The sequence below is a fragment of the Larus michahellis genome, chromosome 9 (genome assembly GCF_964199755.1).
Source record: "Larus michahellis chromosome 9, bLarMic1.1, whole genome shotgun sequence".
Lineage (NCBI taxonomy): Eukaryota > Metazoa > Chordata > Aves > Charadriiformes > Laridae > Larus > Larus michahellis.
This window is the reverse complement of record NC_133904.1, coordinates 47,951,942-47,969,194: the sequence shown is the minus strand read 5'-3', so window position 1 is coordinate 47,969,194 and position 17,253 is coordinate 47,951,942. Positions and strand designations below refer to the sequence as shown.

General features: G+C 45.4%; 1 protein-coding gene across 1 annotated transcript; it reads right to left on the bottom strand.

Annotated features, from left to right (window-relative positions):
• Positions 1 to 354: 354 nt before the first annotated feature.
• Positions 355 to 8,934, bottom strand: LOC141748887 (uncharacterized). Its single transcript, XM_074601578.1, has 2 exons — positions 8,853 to 8,934; positions 355 to 1,338 (listed from the first exon to the last, which is right to left on the bottom strand). The coding sequence occupies exons 1-2, from the start codon at positions 8,888 to 8,890 to the stop codon at positions 642 to 644; spliced, it is 735 nt and encodes a 244-aa protein (XP_074457679.1). The 5' UTR covers positions 8,891 to 8,934; the 3' UTR covers positions 355 to 641.
• Positions 8,935 to 17,253: the final 8,319 nt, after the last annotated feature.

Genomic DNA, 17,253 nt, shown 5'->3' with positions numbered 1-17,253 from the left:
CCTCCCAAGAATAGCTCCAGGCGTGCGGCAAGGTGTGGCAGCTCAGCCCCGCTCTGTCCTGGGGACTCTGGTGGTGGGGCTGATGCCAGCTGTGGGACAAGCCCAGCTAGGCTGGGTCAGCTTGGTGCTCTCCTTGTCTCTCCATCATCCCTGCTGAGCCTGGTGGGTCCACCCAGGTTAGAGATATTTTAGGACATAAATCATGTCTGTGGCATAGAACTAGACAGCTCTTGGCTCAACAGATCCCTGAGTAAGCCTCTAAGCACCCTTTTTATATATAAAATATTTGGGTTGCTTTAGTTTTTACGACCATACATGAAATGTCATTTGTTTCACCAGTACAGTGAATAAATTCTAGATCGAGAACAATCACAGCAAGCCCGCGGTGCTCTAAGGCTGGCAACACCAGCACCCGCAGCCCAACTTTGTTGTGTTTCAGTGCCAAGGGGCTCCTCAACCCCAAGCTCCTCACAATAACCAGGGCTAAATGGCATCGGAAAACAGAAAAGTTTAAACTCAGTGGTGTGCCAGAACACGAGCCTTGGTCCTGGTTGTTGAACAGTTTTCAAACCAATAGCTTGAAATTGCACTGAAGTGTCTTCTGTTTGGTGTCCCAGTGCTGCTTCCCCTGGGCACATGCGCTACTTTGTTTTTAGTGTAGATCTGTTAGACATGCTAAAAAATATTTTGTAGTAGATGTATACGTTGACGATCCTTAAAAGAATCCCCAGGAAGTAACTGAGGGACCTGAGAAGGGCTGCAGCCGTGCTGGAGAAGTGAAACAACCAAATGCAAGGGCTGCGGGTAGGAGCAGAAGTGCTGCTGGCCTTCAGGAGGTCATCCGTCTGGAACAGGGCACACTCTGCCACCACCAGCGTCCAGATGATCCTGGATGTCAGTCTGGCGTTTTTCACTGTCCGTAAATGTCGGGACTCTGTGGGGAAGAAGGTTATCAAGTAAGCCTCGAAGGCAACGCAGCTCAGCAGCAGGCAGCTGATGTGTGTGTTTGCAGTGAGGAGGTTCTGCAGCGGAGCTGATGTGAACGCTGTAGATGAGGTACCAACATCAAAGGTCCATACAACCATCTCAGAAACAATGCTGACAGAAACCAGGATGTCTGCCTTTGCCAGGCTAGAAATGAGAACCACAGTGGACTTGGAGGAAACCTTTGCAGACTGCAGGATGATTATCGTGTACAAACTGCCCAGCAGGCCCAGAAAAGTGCTGATGGCATTTGAAGAAGACAGGACAAGGTATTGGATATATTTAAGCACCAGGTATCTTCTGAGATCTTTCATGTGGTCTCTCTCCATAGAAATGCCAGGTAGGGAAGAATACCTGGAATACATATGAAAAAGGGTGATTAAATGTAAGATCAGTGGGATAGATTCCAGACAAATTATTATGTACCTGCATTTGTATGGACATGTGCTGGTGTTCTCCACACTCCAGCATCATCGTGGCATTGGTTGGTTACCCAGCTTCAGAGCCATTCAGGGTGTGAAATCAGGCTGCATCAATTGCGAAGTAAATTGCACGTAAACCCAGGCAACAACATTTTATTATAGTTAACGCAGGAGTCATTGCAGGGAACTGGAACGGCTCCAAACTAATACTGGAAAAACTGAGGGCTACTTTCATTATGGAAGTTTTTTTTCTGTTTGCCTTTGTGGGTAAATTCAAGAATGAAGAATCCATTCTCTAGTGTTGCAGCAAGAAAAAGATTTCCGGTTGTGCTGTGTAGAAGAGTAAATGAGTTATTTATTACTCATTCTGGAAAACAAAGTAATAAACTAGAGGGAACGCTATCCAAGAAATGTCCCAGTTGAATCAATAGTTGAGAGTTACCGTAAAAATACTCATTTGATTTCCGTTTCCTGTCCTTATCTCAACTCTTCATATGTGTTGATATGGTGGCTATAGCTTCTGAATAAAATTGAATGCCTGGGCACAGCGTGGGAAATGGCAATAAGTTCGAGACGCTGGGCTAGCAGGGAAAAGGCGGGCTCAGCAGTCCCCGCTGCTACACCTTCACAGCTGGCTGCAGAAGCCCATGGGATTTTAAAGTTTTGCTGAGAAGGGACGTGGTCTCTGTTTGATGTGTGGCTGGTGACAGCATCCCCACGCACGCTGGAGCTCCCCATGCCTGTGAGCTCCCAGCTCTGAGCGCAGGAGTGGAGATTCCGGGGACCATGCCGGCTACCACGTGGCTGGAAGCTGGTCCAGCTGGTGCCCGGCACCAGCTACGGCACCATTTAAAGAATTCCTCTAATGTTCTGATTTTATATATACAGTTCTTTGGGTGTAAACTAAAAGCCAGGAGCCATTTTAAGCATTATTGCTAACACGTATTGTTTAAGTTTCTTTTTCTTACGTACGTTAACAAAGCCTAAGACCACCTTGCTGTTCCAGTGATGGGGTGCCTGTTGACAACTGCTAGCGTTTTACTCCTTGGGCTTAGCAGAGCTATAATTAGATACAACTCTCATTTCCCACTGAGACAGCTATGCTGTTATGGTTCCAGTTTGTTTATTAGTTGAATCTCTTAATGCATCCAGTTGGATGTTTATGAATCAGTTGTGAGATCTGACCTGGAATTTGAGGGAAAGTTCATAGACCTGTGGGAATGTACACAAATGAGCCTTGAGATGAAGGTGTTTGTAGGAGGGCCACATCCGTTGCTCCTGGTGCTTCTGGGTGCCTGGAGCCCTTTTATATCTACCCACCACTGATTGCCCACAATCTTCTGCAGCGATGGTGTGCTTTGGGGTTGAGTTTCTCTCTTGACAGGCCTGAAACAACCCTCAATTCTCTAGGGTGTGCCAGGAAGAGGAAAAACTGCATCCCTCCAACCATTAGCTAATGCTGCCCGACAGAACCAGTCATCGAGAATGACAAACTGCTGGATTTAGGCAACATTCAAAACAATGAAATTTATGAAAACAGCCAGTTCCTGTAGGCTGCCAGCGGCAGTTCTTCTTTTTCTGACCCTTGTCTCTTATAGAAAGTTGTGAACGGTCCCTTTGCCTTAAACGCGGTGGAAAGAGGTACCCAGATGATGCGCTTCACCCTGGGTGTCCTTCACATCTTAGTGGGAGGCTTCTAGTGAAGTAATTTGCATGAGTGAGATTAAGTTTGCTTAGCAACTCTTCATGGTCATTTTGTATCAACACGCTGAAGCAATCTAATAAATCAGGGCTGCATCCCAAGGCTTTACTCATTTCCTATTCATGCAAAGTACCCATCACCTTCAACTACAGCTTTGCGTGACATAGAGAATTGGCTGGAGATGACTAACAGCTCAGGATCTGACCCTGTATTTACACACTCCTATCTTAAGCAGGAATGAAGTTTGTAAAGTGCCCAGATATTTTTAGGTATTAGCATAATTTATGTAATATTGCATCAAAAGGGCGTAAGTGTGAACTGTCCCTGTGTGTGATAAGGTTACAAAGACCAGGAAGACTAAATTGGTTAAATCATTAGTTTCCGATGGTCTCAAAAGCAAAAAAGTATATAAAAAATGGAAAGAGGATTATATGATGAAGATTAATATAAAAGAATAACATAGAAGAATGATAGCAGAAAGACCAAGACAGAAAATGAGGCGCGGTGAAGAAGTGGTGTATGGGTAAGGAGGAAATACTCCGTAACTCCATTGTCAGACAAAGGAAGACCAAGGAATGAGTCTGCTCCCTGCAGATTTTGCACCACCAACCAACTGTTGGTGCCAAAATCAGAAGACGAGTTCTTTTTCTGCTTCATCGTTGCCTGAAGGACACACAGCTGGGCACGTGCCACAGCTAGAGCTAGCAACGGAAGACCTCCAACAAAGGTTCCTAACTAGACTAAAGGAAGAATGAGGTGGATGTTGCTTAGATAAATTCTGTGTTTTCAAATTCCTGAGCTTCAAGAAGTTTATCCAACAGCACTGAGAAACTGTCTGAAGCAATTTCGGCTTTATTCATGGTTATCACTAAGAAGTCTTAAAAGGCAAATGGTAGAAGTTTCAGAAAACTTGAAATAGCAAAGATGGGGCCTGTCTTTAAAAGGGGGGAGTAGGGCAAGAAGAGCCATGAAATAGTAATCTTCTGTTCCCAGAAAACTACTAAAATAATCAAGCAAATTTTTATCTAAATGGTAGAGAGAGATAAGGAAGAAGAATGTGGATTTCTCACAGATAAAGCAAATTTATTGACCCCAGTTTCCTTCTGTAGCAGGATAATAGATCTCATGGTTGAAGAGAAAATCAGCAAGTGTTGTATATCTTGAATTTTATTAAGACTTTCAATATTGTTTCATGAGGCATTCTTATAAAGGAACAAGCTAAGGAAATGTGGATTAGACGAAACTATGAATAAGTCATGCATAGCTGGATGGGAAACTAAGAAAAGGCTAATTATCAGAAATTAGGGGAATGATGTATCAGATGGAGTTCTGCAGAGATATGACATTTTGTGCATTTTCATTGACTACAATAAGCAATAGAGTTCATGCTTATTAAGTTTGCTTATTAAGTCAGCTATCACAAATCTGCAGGTACAATTTGAGATCTATACAAGAGCTGGTTCCTGTGCAGCAGTGAGCGAGAGAAAGAGTGAACACATGGGCAGGAGGAAGGAGCACGCCAGGGGAGAGGGATGCCTGCCGTAGGCAGCGATGCCGACACAAGTGGGTATCAATACAGCCTGTGGATGGCAACACCCACAGCTGGATTCTGCCACAGTTGTGTCAGGAAAGGCAGATGCCATCCTGCAATGCAGAAACAGGAGAAACGTCTGTAACTACATGGGATGAGTCTTTGGTTTCTCTCGGCAGAAGTTAGGTCTTGACTGAAGTATGAGACCAGTTTTGAAGCCAACAGTTCAAGAAAGGGATCAATTGCTGAAGATGTTTCAAGGACACTGATGACAATGATCAGAGAGAGAAAACATGGTACAGAGGGAAAGGAATCAGGGGTGTGCTATCCAGAATAGAAGAGATGCCCATGTGTTTCATTCACATCAGGGCAATTTAGATCACAAGTAAGGAAAGCTTTTAACAGGAAGGGTGATCAAAAAATGGAATAGTTTGCCTCGGAAAATCACAGACTCTCTGTTACTGTAAGTCTTCAGGAGCACAGTGGAAGGGTGTCTGTTACGAGCACAGGTAGGAACAGATACCGTCTTGTAGGTTGATGGACATCAAGTGCCTTTCAGCCCTGTTTCCTACACATCTAAGAGCATTTGGATTACCAAATAATAATAAGCCCTATTTACAAATGACATAGTGCCTGTCTTGTCAAGAATGATATACTCAGATAATATTTAAGTTATGGTTCATGTCACACCAGAACATTAATTCATGACCTTCATCCTGCAGACATCCTGGTACACAGCAATATATTCTTTGCTGAGAAAGTACGCATCTCAGTCTTTAACACAATATCATTGTTGTACTTATACTAACAATTTTGTATGAGATGTCTACAAAGCCATTTGTGCTGTATCTCGAGTTCACCATTTAGTTGTGCCTAAGCTGTCTGCCATAATGCTTTCAAACACATGTTTATCCAGACTCAACTCCTACTAAAACTTCGACAGTTATTTCCCTTTATTTTGAATATTGGATCTAAAATCAGATCAGTGATGAGGGGACCAGAGATTTAGCTCCATGTAACAACGCCATTTCTTCCATATTTGAGCATTTATCTCCTTATGCAAATTCTCAGTAGTCTTGACGTGAGCACCTTGGAACTTGTACTTCAAAGCTTTTCCAGTACAGTTACCCAGCAGGTCTGGGTGGTTGCTTTAGTCCTTGCCTGTTTTTTCTTTTGATGAGATGATGGGAAAAGGATAATTCTGAGTGATTCCCATGAAAGGTACCAAGCCGACTTTTTAAAGAGTGGGATTCCCATTGCTTGTTGAGGCTTGATTTGTACCAGGTTGGCTCATCCTTGATTCACATGCAACTTTTCTCTTTTTTTGTTTAGTTTTTTTTTGAGTATCTGAGCCAACTTGTTAGTGGAATCCTTTAGGGAAGAGATAGGAAAAACTTAGTCCTGTACTTTAGCTGAACTGTGATACAGTTCATCTTACCCTAGTTTTCCACAGTGGTTAACTAGAAAAATGATTCTGTGTTTTCTGGCGAAAGCAAAATCTTTCAGAAATCAAGGGTCTGTGCTCTTTCCATTAAGTCAAGGGGGTTTGCCATTAGTTCTGGTGCAGCCATTTTAGTCTATACTAACTTACCCTGAAGTGGCTTTGCTTCACTGCTGAGAATGCAGGAGGTGGTAAAGAGGAGGGTTAATCTCTGAGCATTGGTTTGACCATTTGTTTTGATACAGGGCATCAATGAAATTAAGGAATCCAGTGTGAAAGCTCGTACAACTCACTAGCTAGAAGTGGAGGAGAACCAAGCTGTGATATGTACGGTTGAATATTGATTCATCTTGTTACTCAAGCAAGCTACATCTTCTTTGGAAAGGTACGTTAAGAATGTTTTATCTTTTTTTTGGATTGCAGCCTATTTCTGTGTATATTTTCATTAAGTATATTTTTAAGGAGACAAATTATATGCCTTGATAAAGATCTTTGCTCATTTTATGACAACTGATTACTATTGTGAATTGTTGTATGCTGGAAAGTACATGTAACGCGTTCCGGGCTGCTTTGTGCTGAAGATCAACACACCTGGCCACAGGACTTCAGCTCAATTCAGGGCTGTCATTCCCAGACGAGGGGTAGTAAAGAAATCTAAGCTGGTTTGAGCAGCTCAATGAGTGAGAAAAATGTACAGTTCACTAACTTTGGGATTTTACACCTCCTCTGGAGAACGTGGAAATAAAATTTCATTGAAAAACAAACTGAATCAAGCAGAAGTTTGCCATGTGGACACCACCAGATTTCTCCATTGAGCCCATCTCATTCAGATATTTTTTCACTTAAGGAGTTTGAAAGGAGTAAGACCAACATCTGGATTTACAGCAGAACTTGATCATGTCCTTGTGAAGGATTTTAACTCTGAGCTTCAGGGCACTGGGTCCTATCTTACACCCCAGGACTTGGTGATGAGCCCATAGGCTCTTCTAATGACGAATGTTAGAAAAGGATGCTGAGCAGCCGATACAGCCAGAGGAGGTGCCCGGAAGCAGCCAGTCCAGACGTTAAGGAGCTCACGTCTTTTTCACGTCTTCCTTTCCGGAAAACTTTGTCATTTTACGTAATGCTGCCATCACTTTACCTAACACCTCAATGTATGTTGGAAAGGAACTGGAGTTTCTGGATGGAAGATGCCTTCCCGCTTTCTGTTAGTGATGTGTCAATGGTGTCCTTCCTTTCAAGCCATGGCTGCCCCAGGAGACAGAATCATCACCTTGGCTTCGTCCTGCCTCCCTCCGCCCCTTTTACACTATGATTTAGTGGTTAAAACTCATCCAGAATGTAGCAGAACGAGGTTTGATTTCCTCCTTTGCCGCAGGGGATTTAGATGTTGATCTCTCATGGGTGTCCCAACCAGCAGGCTACAGGTTCTTCAGAGGCGGGGACACTTTTCGTACCACCTAAGGAATCTGGGCACAGTGTAGGAAAACAGATGACACCCTGGGCCAGGGGCTGGGATCAGAAAATGCTTGTGGATCACAACGCAGGTGGTTGCGGATGTTTGCTAGGGAAAAAGGCATCCCAGTTCCCAACACTTGCTCCAAATGCTATTTGGATACATCTGCTCTGGTAGATCAAGCAGAGCTGGGAGATGTTCCTGGGAGCTGGAGCTCAGTTCGTCAGAGTCTCAAGAGACCTCCAGTGGCCCCCAGCACAGTTTTGGTGTTTGCCAACGGACACGCTCCCGAACGCTGTGCAGGCATGGGCTGGGTTTTAGCAGGAGGCAGGGATTGCTGCCCGCAGGCAGCATGGCATCGCTGCCCACGCTGCAAGGACCGTTTATGGGTACGGTCCTCATTGCTCTAGCTGAGCTCGGTGCCAGAGATCGGTCCAGGGCACACCACTAGTCAGACAAAGCCTTTATATATGTAAGATCAAGGAGTCATTGGGTAAAAAACAGGTGTATAAAGAACACACAAGGCAGGGTCTGAAGCCACAGGCTCCTCCTTTGGAGAAGGTGGCTGCCAGCATGGCTCTCCTGAGCTTCCGCTGCCAGCATCCTCCTCCACAGCCAACCCGGCAGCTTCCCTCCGGCTGGGAAGTCCTGCCAGCCCGTGAAGGACCTGGGGGAATGGAGAATAGGTGCTCTCCGTCGGCAGACCCTTCCCTCTGCCTGCACCAGGGTAGGGATGGACGGGGTAATGCCTGCGATGGGGCCAGGTGTAACAGGAACAGGGGGCTGTTTCCAGACAGCTGCTCCCATCCTGCGAGAATGGGCGAACAAGGCAACCTGAGCCAATTCATCTATTTATTTACAGTTCTCAAAGCAGCCTCTTGCGGCATTCGTTACAGGTCACCCACAGGAAGATGGACAGTGTCACATGGACAGTGACACTTAGACAGCTTTTGTTTAGTTCTTATTCCGATGAAACCTCAGTTCAAGCTCACAGCAGGCTTCCTGAACTAGCACTTTGCATTTTCAGTGGTACTATTTTTTTGTCCCCACAAAAAATTGCCCTCCTGAGACACTTCACAAATCCCAGTTAATAATAACTTCTCATTTGTCATTGGTATGCCGTTGTAGTCTGAGAGGTACACAAAAATATCTCCTACTCTTAAAGAAATACTTCCTTTCAAAGCTCCTCCTGGAATTGTGTGTCAAAGAATACACAGAAGAGGAGAAAAAATTTGAACCCCCAGATTACCACCGAATACCCTGACTGCAATGAAGTGGTATTAGCTTTTACTTAGTTTAAAAGCAAAAATACTTACATTTGCTGGAAAAAACAGCCAGGAATAGTTTTCTGCATCACTGTATTCTGTGTATGGTCTGCAGCAGAGCTAAAATGTGCCGTTTCCCTTGGATCGCTTCCTGGTTTTTATATATAGCGTCGCGTATTCAGTACCACGTCAGACCACGGGGCTATGCTGACAGAATTTGTTTTGCTAGGCAACATCCCCAGAGCTGGTTTCACAAGAATTACTCGCTTGAATCATGGTAGCCATTAACTTTCAGCTGTCTGGAAAAATTGATGCCCTGTGTGGAAGAGGAGCCCCAGACACTTCCTCAAATACATGCTTCGAGATGGAGCAGATTACAGGGTGTAATCCTGAGCTCGTCTGAGTGTCGCATGAGCTAACACAAATTATCCATGAGTAAAAAAACGATTTTATTCTAAGCAAAGAAAAGGTGTCCTCTGGCATGAAAAGCAGAACTATATCTAGCCGGACGGGGCTATCCCCAATGAGTGTTTGTGTTGGTGTTGCCTGGGATACCCAGGTTTGATGCTGATTATGTTTGCGCTATTGTTCTCCAGGGATGACGTTGGTTAAGCCAAGTTCATCCACGTTTCAGGGCAGGGGAATCTCTTCACAGGGTCTCGGTGTGGTGGGAGAGCGGAGAAGCGTCCTGCAGACATCATGGAGAATAGCAAACCGGTATGTTCCCAGCCACACCAACACGTACCGCAGCTCCCAACCTTATCGTAGCCGCCGATCTCACACCAGAGTCAGTCCACTAAAGCAGGGAATTAACGACAGTGACACTGCGTTGGTTTCTGATCAACGGGGAGAGTTTGCTGCCACTCCAACACCAGCACTGCCAGCCGCACGCCGTTCCCCTCACCGCTTCTCTAAGTGATGGGGTGCCAGAAAGCTTTCTTCACCTTTCTCTAAAGCTGAAGAAAGATAAAGCAGCTGAAAATCCAGGTACTGCAAAGCACTGTCGTCACAGCCGCAACCTGAGGAGCGTGGAAGGACGGCAGCCCTGTGCTCTCCTGCCTGCTCCGAGGACAACGGCAGTGCTGGGTTTGCACTGGAGTGCTGGTGAGAGGACATCTGCCAAAGCCAGAGAAAGTCCCTGAAGAAAGGGATTCGACTGGTTGGCGATTAATATAATTTGTGCTTTAATTTAAGTACATAATTTTTTTTTTTATTTTAATAAGAATGAGTTAGCTTTTGCCAGAGGCTCTCCATAGCAGTTTTATTTTTTACAGCTACTGTTTTGATTATATTTGCTTATTTTTCTTGCGCGCTGAGATGATAGAACAGGACCGTCAGCTGCAAGTGCATAAATTCTGCGAACAACTTTCTCTTTCTCACCAGCTTGAAACCTCTTAACAACCCACAGAAAACATAAGGCAAACCCTCTGTTTCTCCAGGGCACAGCCCGTTTCGTCAGAGTCCTTCCCCCATAGCACTGACTCTGTGAAAACAATAATAAAACCACAGGGGAGGCGGGAGGGGTGAGATTGGGTGCCCCTTCCCCACCTTGGGGGCTGGCAGGCACCTGCAGAGCCGTGGGACCAGCCATGGGAAAGGTGATTGCAGTGAAATCTTTAATCAGTTCCCCTCCGTTAATCTTTACCTGCATTAGTAATTGCTCCCGATGACTGATGGCTTTGATTGCTCTTCTTTGAACCCACCGGTGTCTCCCTTGACGCAAGCAGAACGAACAGAGCATTCCCGATTGAGCTCTGCAGTGGCATGAGATGGTTTCCAGTATTTTTCCATAACCTGTTTATTTTGCACTACACCTTTGTTTGAAGGCTTTGGCCAGTTCCGTACATTGATTGGCAGCGCTGTTTACATTTGAGGACTTGCGATTTTTTTTCCTCGACAACTGAAATAAATACAATTGAATGTAATGAGAATTCAGCAAGAGGTAAGAAAATTTCAGTTTTCTTCGGGCCAAAGTACTCCCCTTTACTTTTGACACCAGAGGGTTTCCAGCACGTTTCCCTCACCATCTCACCAGTATCTCCTCTCCACCTCTTTGTGGTGGAATTTTGTACACACCAAAACTCTGCCGAGGGGCACCATGAAAATCGCCCATCACTTCTACATCACTCCTATGGCCTCTCTCTCTTGTTGATACTGAAACAATCCTATTACTATTTCTCTTCCTTTTTAGCAGGCCGAGAAGAACTTTGTTGAGGAAATCCAGATAAATGACATACTCTGAATAACTTGCATTTTCGGGAGGTTTTTTAACCTTGGAGATTTTGAGGAAACTGTAAGAAGTCAGCTTTCTTTGTAAATAACTCTGCGGCTCAGTCCTATAAAACAAGTCCTAACTCTTATTCTTTGGCGGTTAACCATTCATCTGGTTCTGAAGTCGTGGCAGCTGCTGCGATTCTCTGGGCCGTCCTGATTTATGTCTATGGTATGTGCAGCCTGTGTTCTTCCCATTTTTTACCTTAGATTTTTTGGGTTTTTTTTCTCTTAAGTTGCTGGAGAAACCAGAACAATTACTGTTTGATCTTCAGCCAAGATTTCCCGTTTCTCCCCTCGTTAAACAGCTGGAGGGTCTCTTGTCTGGGCATCTGACTTTACATAATTTCCCATCTTCATTATCCTCAGAGAATACAGGTTCCTCCAGCCTATCTTTTGTGATTCCTCACTGAAGTTCTCCACAATTCCTCATCATTACCTTCTCTTCCTAGCCTCACGGAGTTCAAGAAACACATTTTAAAATTACAAACCAGCCAAATGGCTGTCTCCTCTGACTAGAAAAGGGAGAAGAAGCAGCCAGGCAGGTATTTGCAAATATGAGGAATAGTTGTGTGATGAAGGGAGGAGTCTCGAGGACAGAAGTGACACGTAGCAGCTCCTACGGGCACCAAGCCACAGCCAATACCGTGGGACCTTCACAGGGAGCGAACCAACAGGAGGGCTTCCAAAAAGCTGCTGAGCTGACCTGCTTTGTGTCCTTTCCGATGGAAAGGTAGTGGAGAAGCATGCTGGAGAAGCAGGAAGTGGAGAATCCAGCCCTACCCCTGCTGTTTTGGGCTTCGAGCAGCAGAAAGATTAGCAAACTCTCCGAGCGAGGGATGGACTTTCCAACGTGTCCTCAAATCCGATGCAGCTGCCTCTCGGACGGGACTGACATCCTCAGGCGGGACGCAGGGTGAAGTGGTCATGCCTTTGCTGGGAAAGGACAGGGATTATCTCCCCTGGCCACGCACAGGCAAGGATCTTCCAAGACGTTTGTTACAGAGAGGATGTTTTATGTTGGTCCCTTGGTAAAACCTGGAGGGGCAGGTATGGAGGTGTGTGACCTGGGCGTATGCTGCAACTCTGTCAACAGCACGAGTTTTACATTTTCCGCCTTTCCAAACAGCTCGTCAGCAAAGAAAATAATCAGCTCACTTGTTTTACTGCCTTTATTCTTTATTTTCACTATGGAAAAGGAAATTCACTTTTAATAGGGCAAATTCTGGGATAAAGCATTACTAATGTAATGTTTATTCCTTGTGGACAGTATGTCCGGCCATAAGACATCCTTGCAAGTGGCTTCCAGGATTTCATCAGCCCCTTTTGCATAGCTGACAGAAAAGATTTCCTTACAGGGAAATGGGGAAAAGGTTGATGGCATAATCCTTTTTGTCTAAAGAATTAAATTTATCAAGATTACAGATAAAATGCATGAAGAAATGGTGGTGATTCATAAAACTGGGGGGAAGAAACAGGTAGAAAAAGGTTAATGCAATTTGTCTTCGGTTTTGGCTTCCTCTTTCACTGACTCACATGCCCAATCTGGAAATAATAGTGGTAACAGCACTTTGGGAAATGTCCATCATCCAGGCAAAAGTAGGTGAAAAGGAAATTCCCCATAGCTGCCCGCAGCTGAAGTTTTGGGAATCTCTTGCATGAGTTTGCGAGTTTTCAGCTGAGAACTCTTCTGAATGAGTAATGCAGGAAAGCCTGAAACCTGCTGCCACCCAAGTTAACCACTTTGGGGCTCTACCCCCGCAGAGCTCCGGCCCTGCCTGCACAAATCCCTCCTCAGCAGCTGCTCACTTGTTTCTCTCCGTGCCGTGTGACGAACGAGCCTTTGTGCCTATTTATTTTTGCTCATCGGGCGGTTTTACACGCAGTCTGTCATTCTTGTTCGGGGATCACAGTAGCAGCATCTCCCGCAGTAGCTACCGTGGCCAATTTGGTCTGTTTTCAGTTAAGGGTCTGGGGAATCGTTTTCCTTTGAGTCACAGCATTCTCGCACCGCCATTGTTCGGCTCATCTCCGAGGATGTGGGCGTTGGGAATTCCCCTGGCACCCACACTCTTCCTCGGCTCCGGCACCGCAGCTTTCTTGCTGAACTCCTCCACTTTCCGCACGCGCCACACGCTGCCCATGCCCCTGACCGGACAGCCTCCGCCACGCTCAGTCCTTGTGGACCGCACAGTGTGAAACTACGTGCATACAGGGTTTTCTTCTCAGTGCCAAAAATTAAATATGATTTTTGCTCTGCCCTTGGAGGAGCGCTAGATGCAGTTTCGATACCTCCTCCAAAGATGCTGCCTCCACGTGACCCCACACTCTATTCTGCTCTCTTGCAATATCCTGTTTCCAAGGCATAATATTGTTACTTAGCTAACTGAATCGTAAAATTAGGTATGTTTGAGTTAAAAAGCTCTTATTACATCTCATCAATGCAGATGGCTTTTTATTCACTGCTATTTGTCCAGTGCTTTGTCTTGATTAGATTTTAATGTCTCCATCTAATGACCATTCCTCCCCTTCCTCGATGCACAGTCTAGGAGCTCTTCTTACTATAAATGGCATCTTTGCTTGTTAATTGTCCCCTTGCTGCTTGCCTCCATTTATCTAAATTATCATTTATTCATATCCTGTGTTCTCCCTCTATTTTTGACTTTCTTGGTGTTTCTTTGTATGTAACACATATGTAAAAATTTATAGCCCTACTCACAGAGTCTGATATTGTATTCATAAATAGGGCCAGTTGTTTTGACTTTTTTAGCTTGAACAAAATGCATGGGGCAATCAGTGAGAACTTATCATGAATTTCTACCAGCTTTTCCAGGAAAGCAAGAGCAAAACCACAATCATCAGCCAGAAGTTATCCTGTGTGCTCTGCGTGGATAAGGAAGGCTGGTTTTCTACTTCAGTCCAAGATACAGATACACAAAGTTTCACTTTTCTCATATTTCCTAGATTTCGTAAATCATCGGACCGAAGGTCTTTTGAGACTTTTCTCTTCCATCCAGTTCCTCACACCTGAGAGCAAACACACACACCGCGTGAAGCACGTGAGAAGGCAGAAACCCACATCCGCCGGCTTGCCACAAAAGAGAGGAGAGCGAGCTCATTTCTGTGGTCTTTCAATAGGAATTGTGTTCTCAAATTTCCAGTTGCATCCTATGTGCAGCCTATATTTTTTACTATTCCTAACAGCAAACCCAAGCACGAGAGCAGAGCTGAGGCTCCTCTTGGAGACACAAACGGCTCCGAGAGTTGCTCTGCATCCAGCCCTCCCAAGCCGAGGGAAAATGGGAGAGAGCCGTGCCACTGGGAGCAACCGGTCCGCTCACTCCCTTGCTTCACCTTAGAAATTTTTGGTTATTTTGTTAACATTTGTGTAATAATGTTGCCAGGAAATGAACTTTGCTTCACAGTAGATGAAGCTGCAGCAAATTAGGATTCGTGTCCCACACCACCGCCACCACTTAGCGTTCAGCAGTGCTCCGAGGACATCTGTAGTTCGAGTCATGCTGGAAATGATGCTTGCTTCACTACCCAGGAACACGCTGCTCTTCTCACGTCTGCCTGTGATGGACCCCGATTTCATGCTCCCACAGGCACCTCCCCACACTGCTCTGCTCCCCCCAGCCTGCCCGTTTCGCTCTTTGCCTTCTGCTGCTCCGAGCCGTAGCCTTGATATGCTGAGATGTAACAAGGCTGCTTCATAGGCTTGGTCCACTTGAAGCTATTTGTTGTATCCAGTGGCGACGGCAAATTTACTTTTTGGGCTGATTTTTTTTAAATTTTGGCAGCCTGAGCATCTCCAGTCATTGATGCGGGTGGGTGCTGCTCAGTGGCCAGCCAGCAACAAGAGAAAAGCTGTCTTTGCTCTGTGTGAGCTCTGCGTCCCAGCAGGGCAGGGGAGGAGTGGGAACCAGCAACCTGCACCCCACCATCAGCCCTTGCACAGCTGGCAGACAGATGTGTAGATATTCACCCGTCTCTCAGGACAGGCAAGCCTTGCAGCAGGCTTGGATGGCACAGTCCACCGCGGCACCAGCAGCACGGGCTGGGTGTCTGCTGGCACTGGTGAGCATCCACCAGGCGGTAAATCCAGGGAGCTGACAGGGACACGGTCACGTAGACGTGTGGTTGCTGCTACTGTTCTGGAGTGGATTCAACACAGATTTCCCAGAAAAGTCTTCTTTGCTGTCCTTGGGACCCTGGAGGATACACATATGTTGCTCCTCCAGATTTTCTTTGGGAATCATTTCCTCCATAACCACTTGTGATGCTTCCCCTGAATAAGAGTCTAATTTTTATTTTTCCCTGAGGGAAAATAGAGGACACATCAAAGGAATTGTTTTACAGTGACTGGAGCTACATTGGAAGAAAATATTTGCAAATGTGTTTTTCGGCTTGGCATTAGTTGTTTTTCAAGGCTATCTTGGTCTGAGGCTGAGAGTTCCTTTTGGGATTGGAGATTTTCTTTTGGGGAGGATTTTCTTCCCAACACCTAGGGGTTGGTTTGCTTTGTTTATTTTTTTAAACAGAACAGTTTTGTTCAGGCTTGTAAACTGGAATAGCAAATTGTCATTGCATAAATAAAGAAGAGCCCTTGGAACTGAAAATTCAGTTGGGAACTGAAAACAGCCCTTGAGGTCTGGACGCATTGCAAAAGGTTGAGCTTAGTAGAATGAGATTTCTGTTTCCTAACGGTATCAGGAAATAGAAGATTTGCTCAGGTCTTGTTGGGTTTTAATTTGGGACGGGTGATACACAGCACCAGTGTCATTTCCAGAAGTCCAGACCAGAGCTTGTAGGTCACGTACAGCAGAAGTAATGTTGTCCCGTGTATCATCACATGCACATTTACCTGGAGCCAGGGTATTCTCCAACCTTTACACTTCTGTGGCAAATGAAAGCAGAGCAAAAGCTTGTTGCAGTGGTGGGAGGTAAACACAGAGACGTCGGAAAAGCCTAAAGGAGTATTTAGGATTGTAAGAGTTCGGCTCAGACACGGAGGCATGGCTGGAGCATGGCAGGATTCGAGCAGATGAAGCCCATCCTAAGCGGTGGCCTCTGATAAGCAGCTGAGCTGGAAACCCCAACCCACCAGCAGCAACGGAGCTAATGCCATCATCTGTCTCCATCCGGATCATTGCACATGCAGCCATCGCACAAAGCAACCCTTCTACCACCAAGAGGAGCTGAAAAAAGTGCAAGATTAATTACTGATACTACCTTTGGTGTTTGCCAGAAATCTGCTTTTTCATTGAAAGCAAAACAATTGCTTTCAATGTTTTGAAGATTAACAGTGGTTATCTGCAGCTGGCGTGGTGGAAAGTCAGTTGACAGAAAGAAAAAATTATTATTTCTTCAACATAAGATCTTAGGAGCTATTTAAAGTGTTATTGTTGCCTAAAAGAATGAAAGGAGGAAACACGTTCGGCGCTACTCCATGGAATTCCCGTATTAGTAGATGTGTTTTATTTGGACAGATGACAGGCATTAGTAAATTGATTCCCAGTGGGACCACACAGATGGACAAAAAATGACTTACATAGAAAAAACAGTTCATTAAGAGAGCAACGTAACTGCACCACTGTCAAACTTACAGGCAATCTGAGCAACCTCACTGGCAACCCTGGAAAATAATTTTGGAAACACAGTTGTACTGAGGGAGTCATTTAGGCCTATTTAATGCTTAGATTGTTTCAACATTGAAAAACCCACCACTTCCCCTCATTGTGGAGATTTCTCGGTGTTCCTATTTAATGTTTTTGACAGTCAATAATGTAACTAAGCCCGGGCAGGTTGAACCCATCAGTGCCAGCCACCTGCAAGCAGTTACCGATTGGCATGTGGAGGGAGTAACTCCTGCGGCTGGGGACAAGGGGCTGTACAGGCAGCCCTGTGGATGGAGGGGCTGGCAGGGACTGCCCCGTGCCAAGTTCTCACTGCGCTTTCCTCTCAAAGGGAGAACGAATATGTTTGGTTTTCACCTTGAACACAGCCTCCAAACGTAGCACAGCAGCTCCTGGTGAGCAATCACAGGTCCGTGTCGTTCCCTTGGCCAACAGAAGGCAAGTGGGGCTGTCTTTGCAGAGCAGGAGAGGGAGGGATTGTTGGTAGTTGCACAGCTGAGATTGAGAAGGTCGATTTGGAAGAGGGGGAAGGTGGGTTTGAT

Excerpts from the sequence above, each read along its gene's own strand:
- LOC141748887 (XM_074601578.1), bottom strand. The coding sequence starts at position 8,890 with ATGCAGAAAACTATTCCTGGCTGTTTTTTCCAGCAAAT. Across the intron at positions 1,339-8,852 it reads GGCTGTTTTTTCCAGCAAAT|GTATTCTTCCCTACCTGGCA; the intron begins GTAAGTATTTTT and ends TATGTATTCCAG.